Source organism: Quercus lobata, chromosome 3 (assembly GCF_001633185.2).
Source record: "Quercus lobata isolate SW786 chromosome 3, ValleyOak3.0 Primary Assembly, whole genome shotgun sequence".
NCBI lineage: Eukaryota > Viridiplantae > Streptophyta > Magnoliopsida > Fagales > Fagaceae > Quercus > Quercus lobata.
The window spans coordinates 23,327,190-23,343,336 of NC_044906.1; the positions used below are offsets into that span (position 1 = coordinate 23,327,190).

General features: G+C 36.8%; 1 protein-coding gene across 1 annotated transcript; it reads left to right on the top strand.

The window, feature by feature from the left end:
* Positions 1-323: 323 nt before the first annotated feature.
* Positions 324-2,723, top strand: LOC115979713 (putative receptor-like protein kinase At3g47110). The gene is made up of 2 exons (XM_031101780.1): positions 324-1,836; positions 2,114-2,723. Exons 1-2 carry the CDS (start codon positions 426-428, stop codon positions 2,521-2,523), a joined length of 1,821 nt encoding a protein of 606 aa, XP_030957640.1. The 5' UTR covers positions 324-425; the 3' UTR covers positions 2,524-2,723.
* Positions 2,724-16,147: the final 13,424 nt, after the last annotated feature.

Sequence of the window (16,147 nt, forward strand, 5' to 3'; positions counted from 1 at the left end):
GACCAATGCCAACTTCTTTATCCAATGCTTCACATATTGAATTCCTTGATCTCTCTTCAAATAATTTCACAGGGCCTATTCCTTTACTTGGTAACTTGAAAAATCTTGTAAAATTATTCCTTGGCTCAAACAAATTATCTTCTACAACAGAGCTGAATTTTCAAGTATTTGATTCCCTCACTAACTGTACCCAGTTAGAAGATATCTTTCTCAATTCCAACCAATTATCTGGTGAACTTCCCAGTTCTGCTGCAAATCTCTCAGTCAAACTCCAAGAATTTTGTATTGATGATAATTTGTTGACTGGTAGCTTCCCTCAAGGATTTGAGAGGTACCAAAACCTTGTAGCCTTATCAATTCAACAAAACTCATTCAAGGGCCAAATACCAAAGTCCATTGGAAAGCTTCAGAAACTACAAAGACTTATGGTACATGAAAACCTCTTCTCTGGAGAAATTCCAGATATCTTTAGCAATCTTACACAACTATATCTGCTCAATATTGGAAACAACCAGTTATCTGGTAGAATTCCTATGAGTTTAGCAAGTTGCCAGCAATTAAAGATACTTTATCTAGCACAGACTGGGCTCAATGGGAGCATTCCAAACCAAATTTTTGAGCTTCCTGATTTGAACTTTTTGCAATTGGCAAATAACTCTTTGATCAGTTCTCTACCTGACAAATTTGGCAATTTGAGACAGCTTGAATTCATGGATGTTTCTGGAAACCAGTTGTCCGGAAATATTCCACCAATAACCCAGAGATACTCAAGTTTGCGCAGTCTCAACATTGCTAGAAACAAGATAACTGGCTCAATACCGAAGTCACTGGAAAATCTAGCAGCACTGGAGAGCTTGGATCTTTCTTCCAACAATCTTTCAGGCCTAATCCCCAAAGAGTCGCAGAACCTTCAAGTTTTGCAGATGTTAAATTTGTCTTTCAACAGCTTCGAAGGAGAAGTACCAACAAATGGTGTCTTTGCAAACATCAGCTGGGATTCTCTCCAGGGAAACTCCAGGTTCTGTGCATTTGACCATGATGCTGCAGAAAAGCTAAGAGTCACTACTTGTGTCACAAAAAAGGTGTCAAATTCTCATTTAGTACTCAAAGTCACTATTCCAATTTCTGCTATCATTGTGCTTGTCTGTGCGTTGTGTTTAGTGTGGGCACTAGTCACCAAAAAGAAGAGCAAGATAAGAAACAATGGAACTTCATCTGTAGTCAAGGGTTTACCCCCAAGGCTATCTTACTCAGAAATCCAGCTTGGTACAAATGGGTTTGCCACAGAAAATTTGTTAGGGAAGGGAGCGTTTGGGTCTGTTTATAGAGCTGTTTTAAGTACTGATGAGAATGGAACCCAGACCACAGTTGCAGTGAAGGTTCTAGACTTGACACAAAGTAAAGCTTCCAAGAGTTTTGATGCAGAATGTGAAGCTCTAAGAAACATCCGGCATCGGAACCTTGTTAAAGTGTTCACTTCTTGCTCTAGCATTGATCATACAGGAGCTGCATTCAAGGGTTTGATCATGGAATTCATGTCTAATGGTAACTTGGATAAGTGGTTGTATCCAGATGATGTTGAGTGTGGATCAACTCTGACTTTAACCCAGAGACTGAATATTGCCATTGATGTAGCTACTGCCTTAGATTACCTACATCATGACTGTGATCCACCAGTAGTACATTGTGATTTGAAACCCGGAAATGTGCTTTTGGATGAAGATATGACTGCTCATGTTGGAGATTTTGGGTTAGCAAGGTTTCTCTCTCATGATTCATTGCGGAATGAGAGTAGCACAATTGGACTAAAAGGCTCAATTGGTTACATTGCTCCAGGTATGTAAATCTTATTGTATGAAACTTGAAACGAATTGATGATTGAATTCACCATTTCCTAACAGATTAAGCTTTTAGGACAAATTATAGTTTATCATAGTATCAGCCCAACTGGTTTCAAGTTCCAACCATGTTTTTACTCTACCTCTCTTGCTACATTTGACCCCAAAGAATGTATTAGATAGGAAGACAATGGAAAATTTAACATTGTGTTTCCTACATTTTTTCTTTAGGCTTTCATAATTTCTTGATCCTAATATCCTGAATTATTTTGTAGAATATGGCTTGGGTGGAAAGGCTTCAACTAGTGGGGATGTCTATAGTTTTGGAATACTGCTGCTTGAGATGATCATTGTAAAGAAGCCCACAGATAGGATGTTCCAGGAAGGTTTAAGCCTAAACAAGTTCGTATCTGAAGTGCACCGGAGTAAGATCTTGGATATTACCGATCCAAGGCTTTTCAAGGATATTGAATCTTTAACTCGAAGCAGCAGTGCTAGTTATTCTATTAGTGGAGAGGGCAGTAGCAGCAGCAGCAACAACAGTGCTTTCAGAGGTGAGGAGTGTGTGGCTGCAATGGTGAGAGTTGGATTGTCTTGTGCTGCTCATTCATCAAAGGAACGTTTTACCATGAGAGAATCCTTATCCAAGTTGCTAGAGATTAAAAGGAGTTTTATTGGATTTTGAAGCATTACCTAACACTTTCGTACAGAGTTTATGTTTATTGCTCAAGCTATTTAAGCTTATATATTTCTTATGATAGAGCTGAAAATTGATGTTAGCCTCTTTAATGGCCAGTTAATGTGATCATATGTCAAATTGTATTGCATTTTCTTTGTCAAACCCCAAATTGAGACAGTTCAGAAATTTCTCATGTGTATATTTGCTAAAATGAGATAAGATAAAAGCTTAGACCATCTTTAGTGAATGCAAATTGAGCTATCTTGTTTTCATTTTCCTTTAACCTTACTGCTTCACATGCTCTAGGAAACATTTTCTCTGGTTTTTGTAAGAAATCAACCGATGTCTTTCCTATTCCCTGTTCAATCTGATTCAGCTTATCTCCTGTTTTTTCAACATTAGCATAACCCAAAGTGTAACATTTTATGCCATAGAAGTTTCCTGCTTCCCTTACTGCTCTATTTCCATCCATCAAGAACATACCCTCGTATACATACTTGCCTAAGATCCCATGGTAGAGTCAAATCCCCAAGGCAAGCCTACATATTCATAAATGGGTTAGCAAGTATTTTCAGATGATGAATTTCACTATGCTATAATATATATATATATATATATGTGTGTGTGTGTGTGTAGGCTGGGAAGGAAAGCCAAAGGATTCGGATAATGGCATGGGCTGCCTGGATCCAAAATAGGTGTTAAATATTGACCCATTCTTATACCTTAAAAATAAAGAAAATAATATTAAAAAAAAAAAACTGTTTTGATTACAAAAAATTCCTATTAATGTTTTCAAAATACAGCAGAAACATCAAAAAAATTTCAACCATACTCCATTGATAAACTGTGTGGTAATTTCGGTTTTGACGAAGAAAAGGTAATTTCCTAACTATAAATCAAAATACTTTTAGTTCCAAATCTTCTATTTATGCATGATTCCATCATTTCTTAAATATATATATATATATATATATATATATATATATATTTATAGTGCTTGATTCCATCATTCTTTGGAATAAATAAAAAACAATATTATTTTGGAAAATTTTGGCATTTTATATAATATGAGATACCATTGCTATCTGATCACTTGAAAAGCACCAAACCTACTTTAGAAGATCAGCACTCCCTTAAAATTATTAAACTATATGAATTCACTAAGACCAGTAAGTACTTATTCTACCGAGATCGACAAGTGCTCTATCACTCATAGCAAACTGAATCATTGGAACATGTTTTGGGTGCCAAGAGCATATCGCATCATACAAGAATTTTGTGGATTGAGTCTAGATCATACTAGAATTTCAAGGAATTCATGTGATGTGATGTGATGTAGAACAGACGGCTATGGTCTTTCTAGACTCTTACACGTGACTGAAATCATCACACAAGGCAAAAAGGCATTAATAGAAATCATGGGCCCCAGAGTCAGAATTGCATGAAATTTGAAAGGCTGGAGCAAAACGGTTTTCTGAGTAATAGTCATTGCTTTGCCATGAGGTGACCTCTAAAATTGACGAATTCCTCCATTTAGGCCCTGAAAACTACGATTTTGCTGTTTATAGTAATTTTTGTTTCTTTAATAACTTTTTACTCAAAAGTTAGAATAAGGCCCCATTTATTATAGGACAACCCTTAAGGCCAGTAGTTTATGATTTTGCATTTAACTTAGTTTTGCCATTTTTGGTAAATTTCGGTATTTTGTCACCTAATTGCGTAATTAGTGCTAATTAGGATTTTAGACGTTTTCCTAATCGTCCTAGGGTTTTACTTTCTTAGTATTTATATGTTTTGTAGCCGTCAAAGGCAAGGGAGATTATTAATAAAATACAGACTTTTATCAAATTTATTCTCTAGTAATTCCAATTTATCACCTTGTGGATTCAAGGAATCCCTCTTGGATTCGAGATTTACTACCATGAAACTAACAGTTTAGTTTCTGTCCATCAAAGAGAGTATCGTGTGTGCTTTTTTTAGGCTTCCGTAACATTAGTTGGTATCAAAGCCTTGACATACCCTGGTTTAATGGCTAACCGGCGAGACGGTGACCACTGCAACAATGACAGCAATGACGATGTCAATAACCCAACCCTTACTAGGGCTGAGTTCTACCAGTTTCATGAAGAGACTCAAAAATTTCGAGAAAACAATCAATAGTTTCGCGAAAAGACCCAACAAGAACTGTGTGGGATTCAGGATTCATGCATTGCCCTTCTTGCCTGAAACCCTAATCGTGATGATGAGAGTGATGTGATAACCGAGCACGTGGGCCTCCCTATCTTGGTCCAAATCGGAATAAGCAGTAATACCATAACGAGGGATAATGGTCCTGTGGGGACGAAGAGTATGCAGAAGGAGTCCTTGGGAATCATCATGGTCTACAAGGGATAATGGTTGAGATTATTAGGAGCAGAGGGACTATCGTATGAAGGTATAATTACCATCCTTTATTGGTAATGTCTCCATTGAAGAGTATCTGGTTTGGGTTAGTGAGTTTGAGAAGCTTTTCAATTATATGGATACTCCAGATGACAAGCAGGTGTGTTTACTGGCATACAAGTCAATAGGTAGAGCATCTGCATACAAGTTGATGGGTAGAGCATCTGCCTAGTGGGATTGTGTTTAGTTAAACCGTACCCATGAGAGAAAGCTTCAGATTCGATCATGGAAAAGGATGAAGAGGCTAATGGCCTAAAGGTTCTTGTTGCCAGATTACCAGCAGGAGTTGTTCAGACAGTACTAGGATTACAGACAGGGTACTCGAACAATTAATAAGTACATGGAAGAGTTTGACTAGTTTGTAAATCGCAATGATCTGAAAGAGACTAAAGATCAACTAATATCCATATTTGTACACGGGTTGCGGGTGTCCATCCGAGATTAGGCACCCTTACAAACTCTATATTCTTTAATTGAGGTTGTAACACTTGCAAAGAAAATATAATATCAACATCTCCGGGCAGGTTCGAAGTTTTCCAACTGTAGCTCAGAGTCATCCAGTTCCATAGCTTATTAAGGAAAACAACCCATGTTTACACCATGATCACAACCTGTGGTTAGGGAGAATAGTGGTGTCAGCTAGTCCAAGGTTGCAGTAGTAGGTTCCACTATACAGTTGATAGCAAATAACAACCCTTATGCTAAGCCATCTGGAAATAAGTGCTATAGGTGTGGGGAGCCAAGGCATCAATCTAGTACTTACCCTAAGTGAGTCGCATTGAATCTGGTGGTTACTGAAGAGGGCGAGGCGAAGGATGAACAGAAGGGTGAAGAAGAGTATAGTGATGTTGATCCATATGCTTATGACCCCAATGAAATACAAGACGATGAAGAAGGTATGCCATTAGGGAGATCCCTAGTGATCCAGAGGTTATTGCTTACACCAAGGATAAAATACATTGATTAGCAGAATATGATCATCTAAGCACGTTGCACCATTATTAAGAGGATTTGTGACTTGATCATTAACAATGGTAGTATGAAGAATATTGCATCGAAGAGTTTTGTTGCCAAGTTGGGGCTGAAGATAGAGAAACACCCTTCTCTGTACAAAATAGGTTGGATTAAGAAAGGTACGAAAACTCTTGTCACTCAACAATGTCGTGTTACTTTTTCTATGAGTAAATGCTATGTAGATGAATTAGTTTGTGATGTTGTTGAAATGGATGCATGTCATTTAATATTGAGTAGACCCTGGTAGTATGATGTAGATGTTACTTATCAGTGTAAGGATAATGTATATGTGTTCTTTAAAAATGGTAGAAAAATTGTCCTTGGTCCTATTAAGGAAAGTAGTGTACCCAAAGCTTCTAAAGTGGAGGCGAAGCCATCCCTTCTCATAGTCAATAATGAGGATGAGTTTGACAAAGAATGTAAGGAGTTGAAACAAATTTATGCAGTAGTGGTGACAGATGGGGAGTTGAAGAAGGTTGTTGAGATACCTAATGCATTACAACCACTGATCAAGGAGTTTGAGAAGCTTTTTCTAGAGGAGCTGCCTGCAAGTTTACCACCAATGCGAGATATCTAGCATTGCATTGATATAGTTCTTGGAGCTAGTCTACTAAGTTTGCCGCACTATAGGATGAATCCTTAAGAGTGTTAGATTTTACAAGGGCAGGTGGATGAGCTTTTGAGCAAGGGGTAGGTTAGGGAGAGTATGAGTCTATGTGTAGTATTGGCATTATTAAAACCGAAGAAGGATGGGAGGTGGCATATGTGTGTGGATAGTTGAGCCACCAACAAGATCATAGTCAGGCATTGATTCCTTATTCCTCGATTAGATGACGTGCTGAGTGGGTCCAAGTGTTACACCAAGTTGGATCTTAGAATGGGTATCACCAAATTCGGATATGACCTAGAGATGAGTGGAAGACATCTTTTAAGAAAGATGAGGGGTTGTATGAATAGATGGTAATGCCTTTCAGATTGTCCATTGCTCTCAGCACTTTCATAAGGCTTATGAATCAGGTATTAAAACCATTTATTTGGAAGTTTATGGTAGTTTATTTTGATGATATCTTGATTTACAGTAAGATAGAAGCAACCTGTTATAATCATGTGCAAGAAGTAATGATAGTGTTGCAAGCCAATGAGTTGTTTATCAACTTGAAGAAGTGCAGCTTCTTCACTAATAAGTTGTTGTTCTTAGGGTATGTGGTTAGCATGGATGGTGTTCATGTTGATGAAGACAAGGTCTGTGCAATCAGAGAACGGCCGACCCTAAAGACAGTAAGTGATGTACGAAGCTTTCATGGCTATCAACCTTCTATCAAAGGTTTGTTGGAGATTTCAATAGCATAGTAGCCCCCATTACTGAGTGTCTAAAGAAGGGGAGGTACTTGTAGGGAAAGGAGACAGAGAAAATTTTTGCATTGATCAAGGAGAAGTTGAGCACCACTCCAGTTTTGGCACTGGCCAACTTTGAGAAGGTACTTCAAGTTGAATGTGATGCACCTGTGGTTGGGATAGGTGTTGTTACTTCATAAGACAATAGACTAGTAGCATTCTTTAGTGAGAAAGTTTGTGAAGCTCAGAGTAAATGGTCGGCCTATGAATTGAAGTTTATTTTTGTAGTATGAACTCTTAAGCATTGGGAACATTGCCTAATTTAGAGGGAGTTTGTGTTACATACAGATCACTAACTGGATGCATGCTAGGTGGGTAGCTTATATATAGCGCTTCCATTTCACATTGAAGCACAAGTCTGGTGTCACTAATAAGGTGGCAGATACGCTCAGTAGGCGAGCATCTTTGTTGATCACACTATGTATTGAAGTCGTAGGATTTGATTGCCTCAAGGAGTTGTACAAGGATGATGAGGATTTTTGAGATAATTGGGGTAAGTGTTAAGAAACTCATACTGTTGTCAACAGTTTGTACATCCAAGATGGTTTCCTTTTTTGGGGGTAATCAACTGTGTATCCCTCAAAGTTCATTATGGGAGCAGATTATTAAGGAGTTACATGGTAGAGGTTTAGGTGGACATATGGGCAGAGATAAGAGGATAGCACTGGTGGAGGAGAGGTAATATTGGCCACAACTCAAGAGGGATGTTAGCAATCATGTGAGGAAGTGTCCAATCTGCCAAACTACCAAGGGTCAATTTTTGAATACTTGTTTATACATGCTATTACTAGTTCCACAAGCACCATGGGAGGATTTGGCTATGAATTTTATACTGGGTCATCCTTGAACCTAGCAAGGTATGAATTCTATTTTTGTTGTGGTTGACAGGTGCTTGAAGATATCCCATTTCATAGCATGCAAGAAGACCTCAAATGCTACTCAAGTGGCCAATCTATTCTTTAAAGAAGTTATGCATTTGCATGTAGTGCCAAAATCCACCACCTCTGATCGGGATACTAAGTTCATTAGTCACTTTTGGAGGACCTTGTGGAAGCGTTTTGACACTTTTCTGAATTACAGTAGCACCAGTCATCCTCAGATTGATGGCCAGATAGAATTAGTTAACCGCACTTTAGGGAATTTGATTTGGTGTATCTCAAGAGCGAAGCCCAAGTAGTGGGATCTTGCACTGCCCCAAGTAGAGTTTGCTTACAATAGCTCATTTAGCAGAAGTACTGGTAAGTCTTCATTTGCCATCATTTACTGTGTGCCTCCAAAACACGCTTTGGACTTGGTACCTTTACTTAAACTTCCAAGAGTGAGTCAAGCTGCAGAGAATATGGTTGACTGTATTCAGGCTATGCAAGAGGAGGTGAAGCAGAAACTTGAAACTATAAATGCCTAGTATAAGGAAGTTGCTGATAAGAAGAGACGTGAGAAGATCTTTAGTGTTGGGGATTTAGTGATGGTTTACCTTAGAAAGAAGAGGTTTCCCGTTGGTACCTACAACAAGTTGAAGGACAATAAATATGGGTCATTCCAAATAATAAAGAAGATCAACAACAATTCTTATGTGATTGCTCTTCCAATAGACATGAAGATTTCTTCCACCTTCAATGTTGCTGACTTGTATGACTATCATCCTCCTAATGCACCATATAATGGGAACTTGGGGTTGAGTTCTTTTCAAGTTGGGGACACAAATTTAGAACAGACTGCCTTGGACTTTCTAGACTCTCTTATGCGACTGAAATCATTGCGCAAGGCAAAAAGACATTAGTAGAAATCATGGGCCCCAAAGTTAGAATCGCATGAAATTTGGCAGGTTGAAGCAAAATGACCTTTTGAGAAATAGTCGTCGCCTTGCCATGAGGTACCCCTTGAAATTGGCGAATTTCTCTATTTAGGCCACGAAAACTACAATTTTGCCGTTTATAGTAATTTTTGTTTCCTTAATAACTTTTTACTTAAAAGTCAGAATAAGATCCCGCTTGTTTTAGGTAATTTTTGTTTCCTTAATAACTTTTTACTCAAAAGTCAGAATAGGGTCTCGCTTGTTTTGAGATGACCCTTAAGGTCAGTAGTTTATGATTTTGCATTTAACTCAGTTTTTCCATTTTTAGTAAATTTCGGTATTTTGTCACCTAATCACGTAATTAGTGCGAATTAAGGCTTTAGACGTTTTCCTAATCATCCTAGGACTTTACTTTATCAGTATTTATATGTTTTGTAACAGTCAAAGGCAATGGTGATTATTAATAAAATACAGACTTTGTCTAATTCTTTCTCTGGTAGTTTCTAGTTTATCACCTTATAAATTTAAGGAAATCCTTATAGATTCGAGGTTTAGTACCCAAAAACTAACAGTTTAGTTTCTATCTATCAAAGAGAGCATCATATGTGCTTTCTTCAGGCTTCATCGACATCATGATGTGGGGTAGCCATCTTGTTAGTTCTTGTGCAAGAATTCTATGCTAACTTCATATGTAATATAGAAGAAAAGCACATATTTCTCTTAGCTTCTATTTCTATGGATTCAGATATGGATGACACTCAATTTTAGAAGTGGACAAACCCTGCTCTTAATAATGCTCTCACTAAGCTCAATGGCGAGCATTGTGAATGGTCCTTTTCTTTCTCTTATCATCAAGCTTTTGCTTTTTCAGCATGTCTCCTTTCCCAACTGAATTGTTTATTTTAAACTCCATGCCACCATTGATGCTAGCTTGCACCTATAACTTGAGTTCTGGTCACTAGCACCAAGCTTTCATTCCATTCCCCATTAATTTACTGTAAATGATGACTTGGATCGATAGATCAATGATGTAGCTACAATAGTGGCTACTGTTGATGCTCTAGCATAAGGTGCTCAAGCTGATGTTATTCTACTTCCCTATCAAATTTTACAGTGCGTTGATCACATTAAGCAGCAGCAAGAGAGGAATACACCCTCATTTCACATAAATGTGTGTGATATGTGACCTAATGTGACCTAATGAGGGATCTACTTTTAATATTTCAAACGGGTTGGGTAGGGTAAAAAACAGGTTGTCTTTAATGGGTTGGGAGCATGTCGGGTCAATAGGGTCACAAATCAAGTTGATTGAGTTGGGTCGATCCATATTTTTCACATGCAAAATAATAATGATAACGATATTAATGATAATAATATTGAAAAATATGATTATATTTTATTTCTAGAAAAGAAAATTAAAGGTAAAAAAGAAAGATACAAATAGTATAATGTGAAGAGAGATGAAATTCTTAGAAAAGAAATTTACAAATGGAAGAAGGGATTTTGGGATTAAATATTGCCCACACTATATAAGACTCGGTAGAATTCATGAGGGGACAAAATTATTTTCTGTTATATTTTAAGAGAGGGAAGATGATAACTTTCTGTTATAGGAACCCATTAAACCTCTAATTTTGACCCCCAAAAAAAAGTTAATATAATTTGTCAACTACATGCTTGATTTAACTATAATATAATATAATATTTTTTATATGTATACTTGTTTAAAAATATTTTTTTTATAAGCAAAAAATATACTTATATAAACTAGAGGTTAGATTGTGAAAGTTTGTAATCACTTTCATATAATATCAGATTATCATTTTGTAGAGAGGGAAAATTCCCGACTTATCACAAGCTGACACGTCACATTATCAAGTCCACAAAATACAGCCAATTACAGAGCACCATGTATTGCTGCTAGGTTTTGCTATCACTATTCAGAAGCCAATAGAAATTTGCCAGGTGTCATGCAAGAACCAATCACGCATCAGCGCATGTGTAAGCGATGACTCAAGTAGCCTCGCATGTGTAAGCGATGACTCAAGCAGCCTCGCTCGTGTAAGCGATGACTCAAGCGGTCCAGCACGTGTAAGCGATGACACAAGCAAACCAATCAGGCTGTGACATGTGTCACTAATCAAGTTCTGCCACGTGTCGCTCACCCACCCCAAAACTCCTATAAATAAAAGCCTTCCTGAGACATTGGAGAGGACCAGAATTCAGAAGGGAGAAAGCTCTGTGAAGATCCAGAGGACCAAGATCCAGAGGACTGGATTCAGAAGGGAAAAAGCTCTGCTGGAATCAAGCCCTGAAGCCTCCAGGAACTTCAAGAACTTCAACCCCAAAATCGGAGAACATTCGAAGCAGAATCATCCAGATCATCTGCCTAGATCCTAAAGTTTGCGGGAATCAAGCTCAAAGGTCCGAAAACATCAACAAATCATAAATCAGTGAAGCTCTATGGATTCAAGCCTCTAAAGCCCCGAAGAACTTCCACTACAAATCTTCAAATACAAAAAACATTCGAAGCAGAATCATCCAAATTATCTGCCTAGATCTCAAAGTTCACTGGAATTAAGCTCAAAAGCCTCCAGAAACCTCAAACAACCACAAATCAGTGAAGCTCCACGGATTCAAGCCTCTAAAGCCCCGGAGAACTTCCACAACAAACCTTCGAAGACGACGAACGCCCGAAGAACACACGAAGAACACAAAGAACACGAAGAACAAAGAATTTCTAACAAGCTCATAGCTAGAGATTCATTGTAATTCTGTTCCAAAGATCTTCGATCCATTCCTCAACCAAATTGAAGGATATCTTGTGTTCAAAACAAAACACATCATCACAAATCCAATCAACAAATCTTTTAAGGAGATCGAATCAGAGGATAACTCTTTTGTAATTACAGAGAATTGTACCACACAATCATCAATACAAATTCGCATTTGTGAAGCTATTTTCACTTGTTCGACTTATTTCCAAACTAGAAATTTAGTCGCATACACATTTGTATTTTATTAATGATATAAACAAACTGTTTGTTGTAAGAATTCAATTTTTTGTAAATGTGTAAAATATTTGGTTATTGTTTTATTATAACAGGAAAATAATAAATTAGTTAAGTAACTCATTAACAAACTAGAGCTTATTTGGCAAGAAAGTGAATTAAGCTAGAACATGTAGTTTTGTTTGGTGATAAGCTTAAGTTAGGCTCATGTTCCAAATAAAATTATATAAATAAACTTGAATTTTTAATACTTGGCTTAGCTTGGATCATTAACGGCCCTACTTTTCACATTGATGAGACCGACAAGCCCTTTGTCTCAGATGAGCTAATCAAATATCTCTGTCAATGAATCCATGTCACTGACGAAAGTAAGGAAGCCATTCAATGCAGCCAATAATGCCTCAGATGATTACAGGACCAGCTGTACAGACCATTGAAGGCCCATCAAAGCCTATATTACTGACCATAAAGCGTTACCAAGATAGGCATTAAAACCACAATAATAGCCACAACGGCTAGGAGGAGTGGAAACATATATAAACCCCTCACAAGGTACATAGACATATCTAATTTCACTCATAATTATTTTGATATCCTGTGTTATTATTCTCTAAAGGCTTCCTTATACTGACTTTGGCATCAGAGACGTTGTGGCAGATACCACACCGGTGACCACCTTAAGGGAGCCATCTTTCCATAGTTGTAGGTACATAGACGAGGACTCAGCTCCATCTGGACGCCCTTACAAAGACTGTCGATTTGTACTTCATCACACATCATAATGAGATGATAAATTATTAATTTTCACATGTCTACACATGCTACATTAGTAACATTATTGTCTAAGAATATATATTTGTCACTTCAACATTTGTGAAATATGTGTCTAGAGTCTAGACTTAGTGATCTTATTTCCCATGAGTAATAATTGCCGAGCATAGGGATCTTGGCTTTCGGTTTGGCCCCACGTGGAACTACAACACTCACGGTTTAGATCATGTGTAATTCCTGCAATGATTGTTTTACCTATTTAGTGAAATTATTAAAATTATTTAGTGGTATATTACACTGTCCGTTAACATAAATTTATAGATTTTACATTTGGCTCTTGTGCATGGGATCCATATATTTTTTATTATTATATATAGGACACACATTTATGTAAAAGAAATCTGTAATACACTGAGTGCATCGAATAATTTATTTTATAGTAGCTATAAAGGACATATTAATATATTATCAAAAGAACCACGTACATTATTTACCGAAAAAAAAAAAGTGTTACGTTGGGTTGTTAGCTGTTACCCCAGACAAAACAAAATTCGGATCAAGGGTACCATTATCTCCTTGAAATTTTATATTAAAGAAATTCATATCTAATTATATTAACAGTTGAGATTAAGTAGTCATAAAATATATAATAATAAAAAATTAATAAGTACCGTAAAATTTTCCTAGAATGTATAAATATATAAATTTTGAAAAAGTTTTAATCTAAAATTTGACTCTTAAAAATTGTAAGTGGCATGTCGATCTGTAGAAATGTTGAGTATGGTTCACCCCTAGAAAACAAAGCAGCAGCAGCAGAAGCCGGAGTGAGAGAGCAGCCAATATAATAGATCCTTCAAGTTGCCACGGTTCACAATAATGATTCTCGCTGATCTCTACACTAGTTCCTTAATCCTTTCAGTATAATTTGTCATTCCTAATAAACATATTCCACTAATTAATTACTCTCAAAATTTATGTGTAGGATCGATGCACAAGCACGTAAAGAAGGTTTAAAGCTCAAAGAAAGAATTGATTGCATCGTCATTGGTACTCATCCAAGACGAATCCAAACAAGAAAATTTAGTGGGAAAATTTTGAAAGATGTTCTTTGAAATAATATTCAACTATATTTATTCACTTTAATATTCGAGAAATTACAGTGCCATGCACACTAATCCTCATCACATGTAATAGTTTTATTCAAACACACACACACACACACACACACACACATATATATATATATATATATATATCTTATGCATACTTTGATCAGAATCTGGAGCCTCTATGATATCTTATTTAGGCATCAAACATAGCATAGCATTAACGAGCATGCATATACAATATCTGATGAACTTGTCTTCATGGCTGATCAGTCTTCTATGGGTGCTTCGGGGCAACGTAGCCTCCACCTCCAGCAGGTACATAGGTAGGCATGCCATAATCAGCAAGAAGTTTTCGTCCTGCAACATGCAAACCACGCATCTATGATTTGCTCTAAGATAATCACAACATGCTTTTGATCAAGCTTAGTTCTTAATTAGTAACCACAAAAGCTTTGGAAAAATAAGATTTCAAATAAGCATCAATGAAAGAAAAGAAGAAGGAATGTTTAAAGTGATAATAGTCTTAGATAGCAAAAGAAGTAGATTTTGACACAACAGAAAATTAATTAAAACAATCCAAGTAGGGTTTCTACAAACCGAGATTGAAATTTGGTGTTGCGTCAAGAATTATTGCACCACAGGACACGAGCAACACTACTGCTAAAATAATGGTCATTGCCAACACTTTGAAGGCGGTGGAGGACATGTTTTCTGTGCTGATATATATTATAAGATGAAAGGAGAGGAGAAGCTCAAGGTTCTAAGAAATTGAGTGAGGATGAGAATGGATCGTTTTAGAAGATTAATATAACTACTTATAGGGAAAGGTTTTGGACCCTTTTTTTTTTGTCCTCGAAGAATTTTGGACTTCATAACAAGGAAAAAAGTTAGAAGAAAAATAGAAAATACCAAATGTATGAACATTCTTAATTTTAGATTCCCTTTTGATTGTAACTGTTTGATGAAGTCAAAAGGCTCGCCATCACCATGATCAAGTGGAATTAGTATATGTCAAACATATATATTCTTGTACTCCATATAGTTTCATTTTCTTTGTGCATTTTGCAAAAGGAAAAAAAGAAAGAAAGAAAGAAATCATTATGGTCATATAAATAAATACTAGTGAAAAAATTCTTCTTTTGAAATTCATTGTGGTCAAATAGCTAATGCACTGTATGGCCAATTTTTAAAATTCTTCTTTATAGTGCCCCAAAAAAAAAAAAAAAAAAAATCTTCTTTATATTGAATGATTTCATTTAAATACATGTAGATGACTAAATTTCTGGAATTTTCCCTCCCTATAGTACCCATGTGAAAATATGTTCAACATACTAATAGGAGTAATATTCCCTCTCAGGAGATAATTGATGGTTTTCTAATAGATTTAATAATATGAGATTGAGACCCACAATTATTATTATTATTTAGATAAAATCGAATTTCAATACTATGATGATTACTCTTACATATCATCAGATTAAGATACCAATTGATTTTTAGTATAAGTAGAATTCAAACCTTAAACTTTTAGTCGATAACAATAAACTTTACTAATTGAGCTTGTAAGCTCCAAAGACGGGCTTGATGGGCCAAACCACTACCTAGGCTCACAATCTATTTATTTGGTGAGTCTGAGTATCCTACCTTGGGTTGTCCTAGGTTAAGAGACCCAATGCAAACACTTTTCTCCCCTTTTCCAAATGTTAACTCCTCTCTCTTTTTCTCTCTTTCTTACTCTTTTCTTACCCTCCGAAATTGCATTCCTCTCTATCCATTCATTTCTCCTATTTATAGCCTTCGTTAATGGAATGATCATCGTAATCTCCTCCCTTAGTGCAAAGAAGGGTCCAATGTTAATGGGCTTAAGTGGGTTTTTAGGTATGAGTGGCATTGGAAATGGTTCCCACTCCAGTCAATATGTTCGGCAGCGGAGTTTTCTTAGATTCTGCTGGGCACGTAAACGGTGATATGTCTGGGCGACGTGACCGAGCAAGTGCATAAATGCCGGGAACGGTTTACCAAGTGTCCTGTGAGGAGGGCGTATGCGATCCGCTTTTTAAGTGCCCTGTCAATACTCAGTCCACGTTGGTGGC

Excerpts from the sequence above, each read along its gene's own strand:
- LOC115979713 (XM_031101780.1), top strand. The coding sequence starts at position 426 with ATGGTACATGAAAACCTCTTCTCTGGAGAAATTCCAGATATCTTTAGC. Across the intron at positions 1,837-2,113 it reads AATTGGTTACATTGCTCCAG|AATATGGCTTGGGTGGAAAG; the intron begins GTATGTAAATCT and ends ATTATTTTGTAG.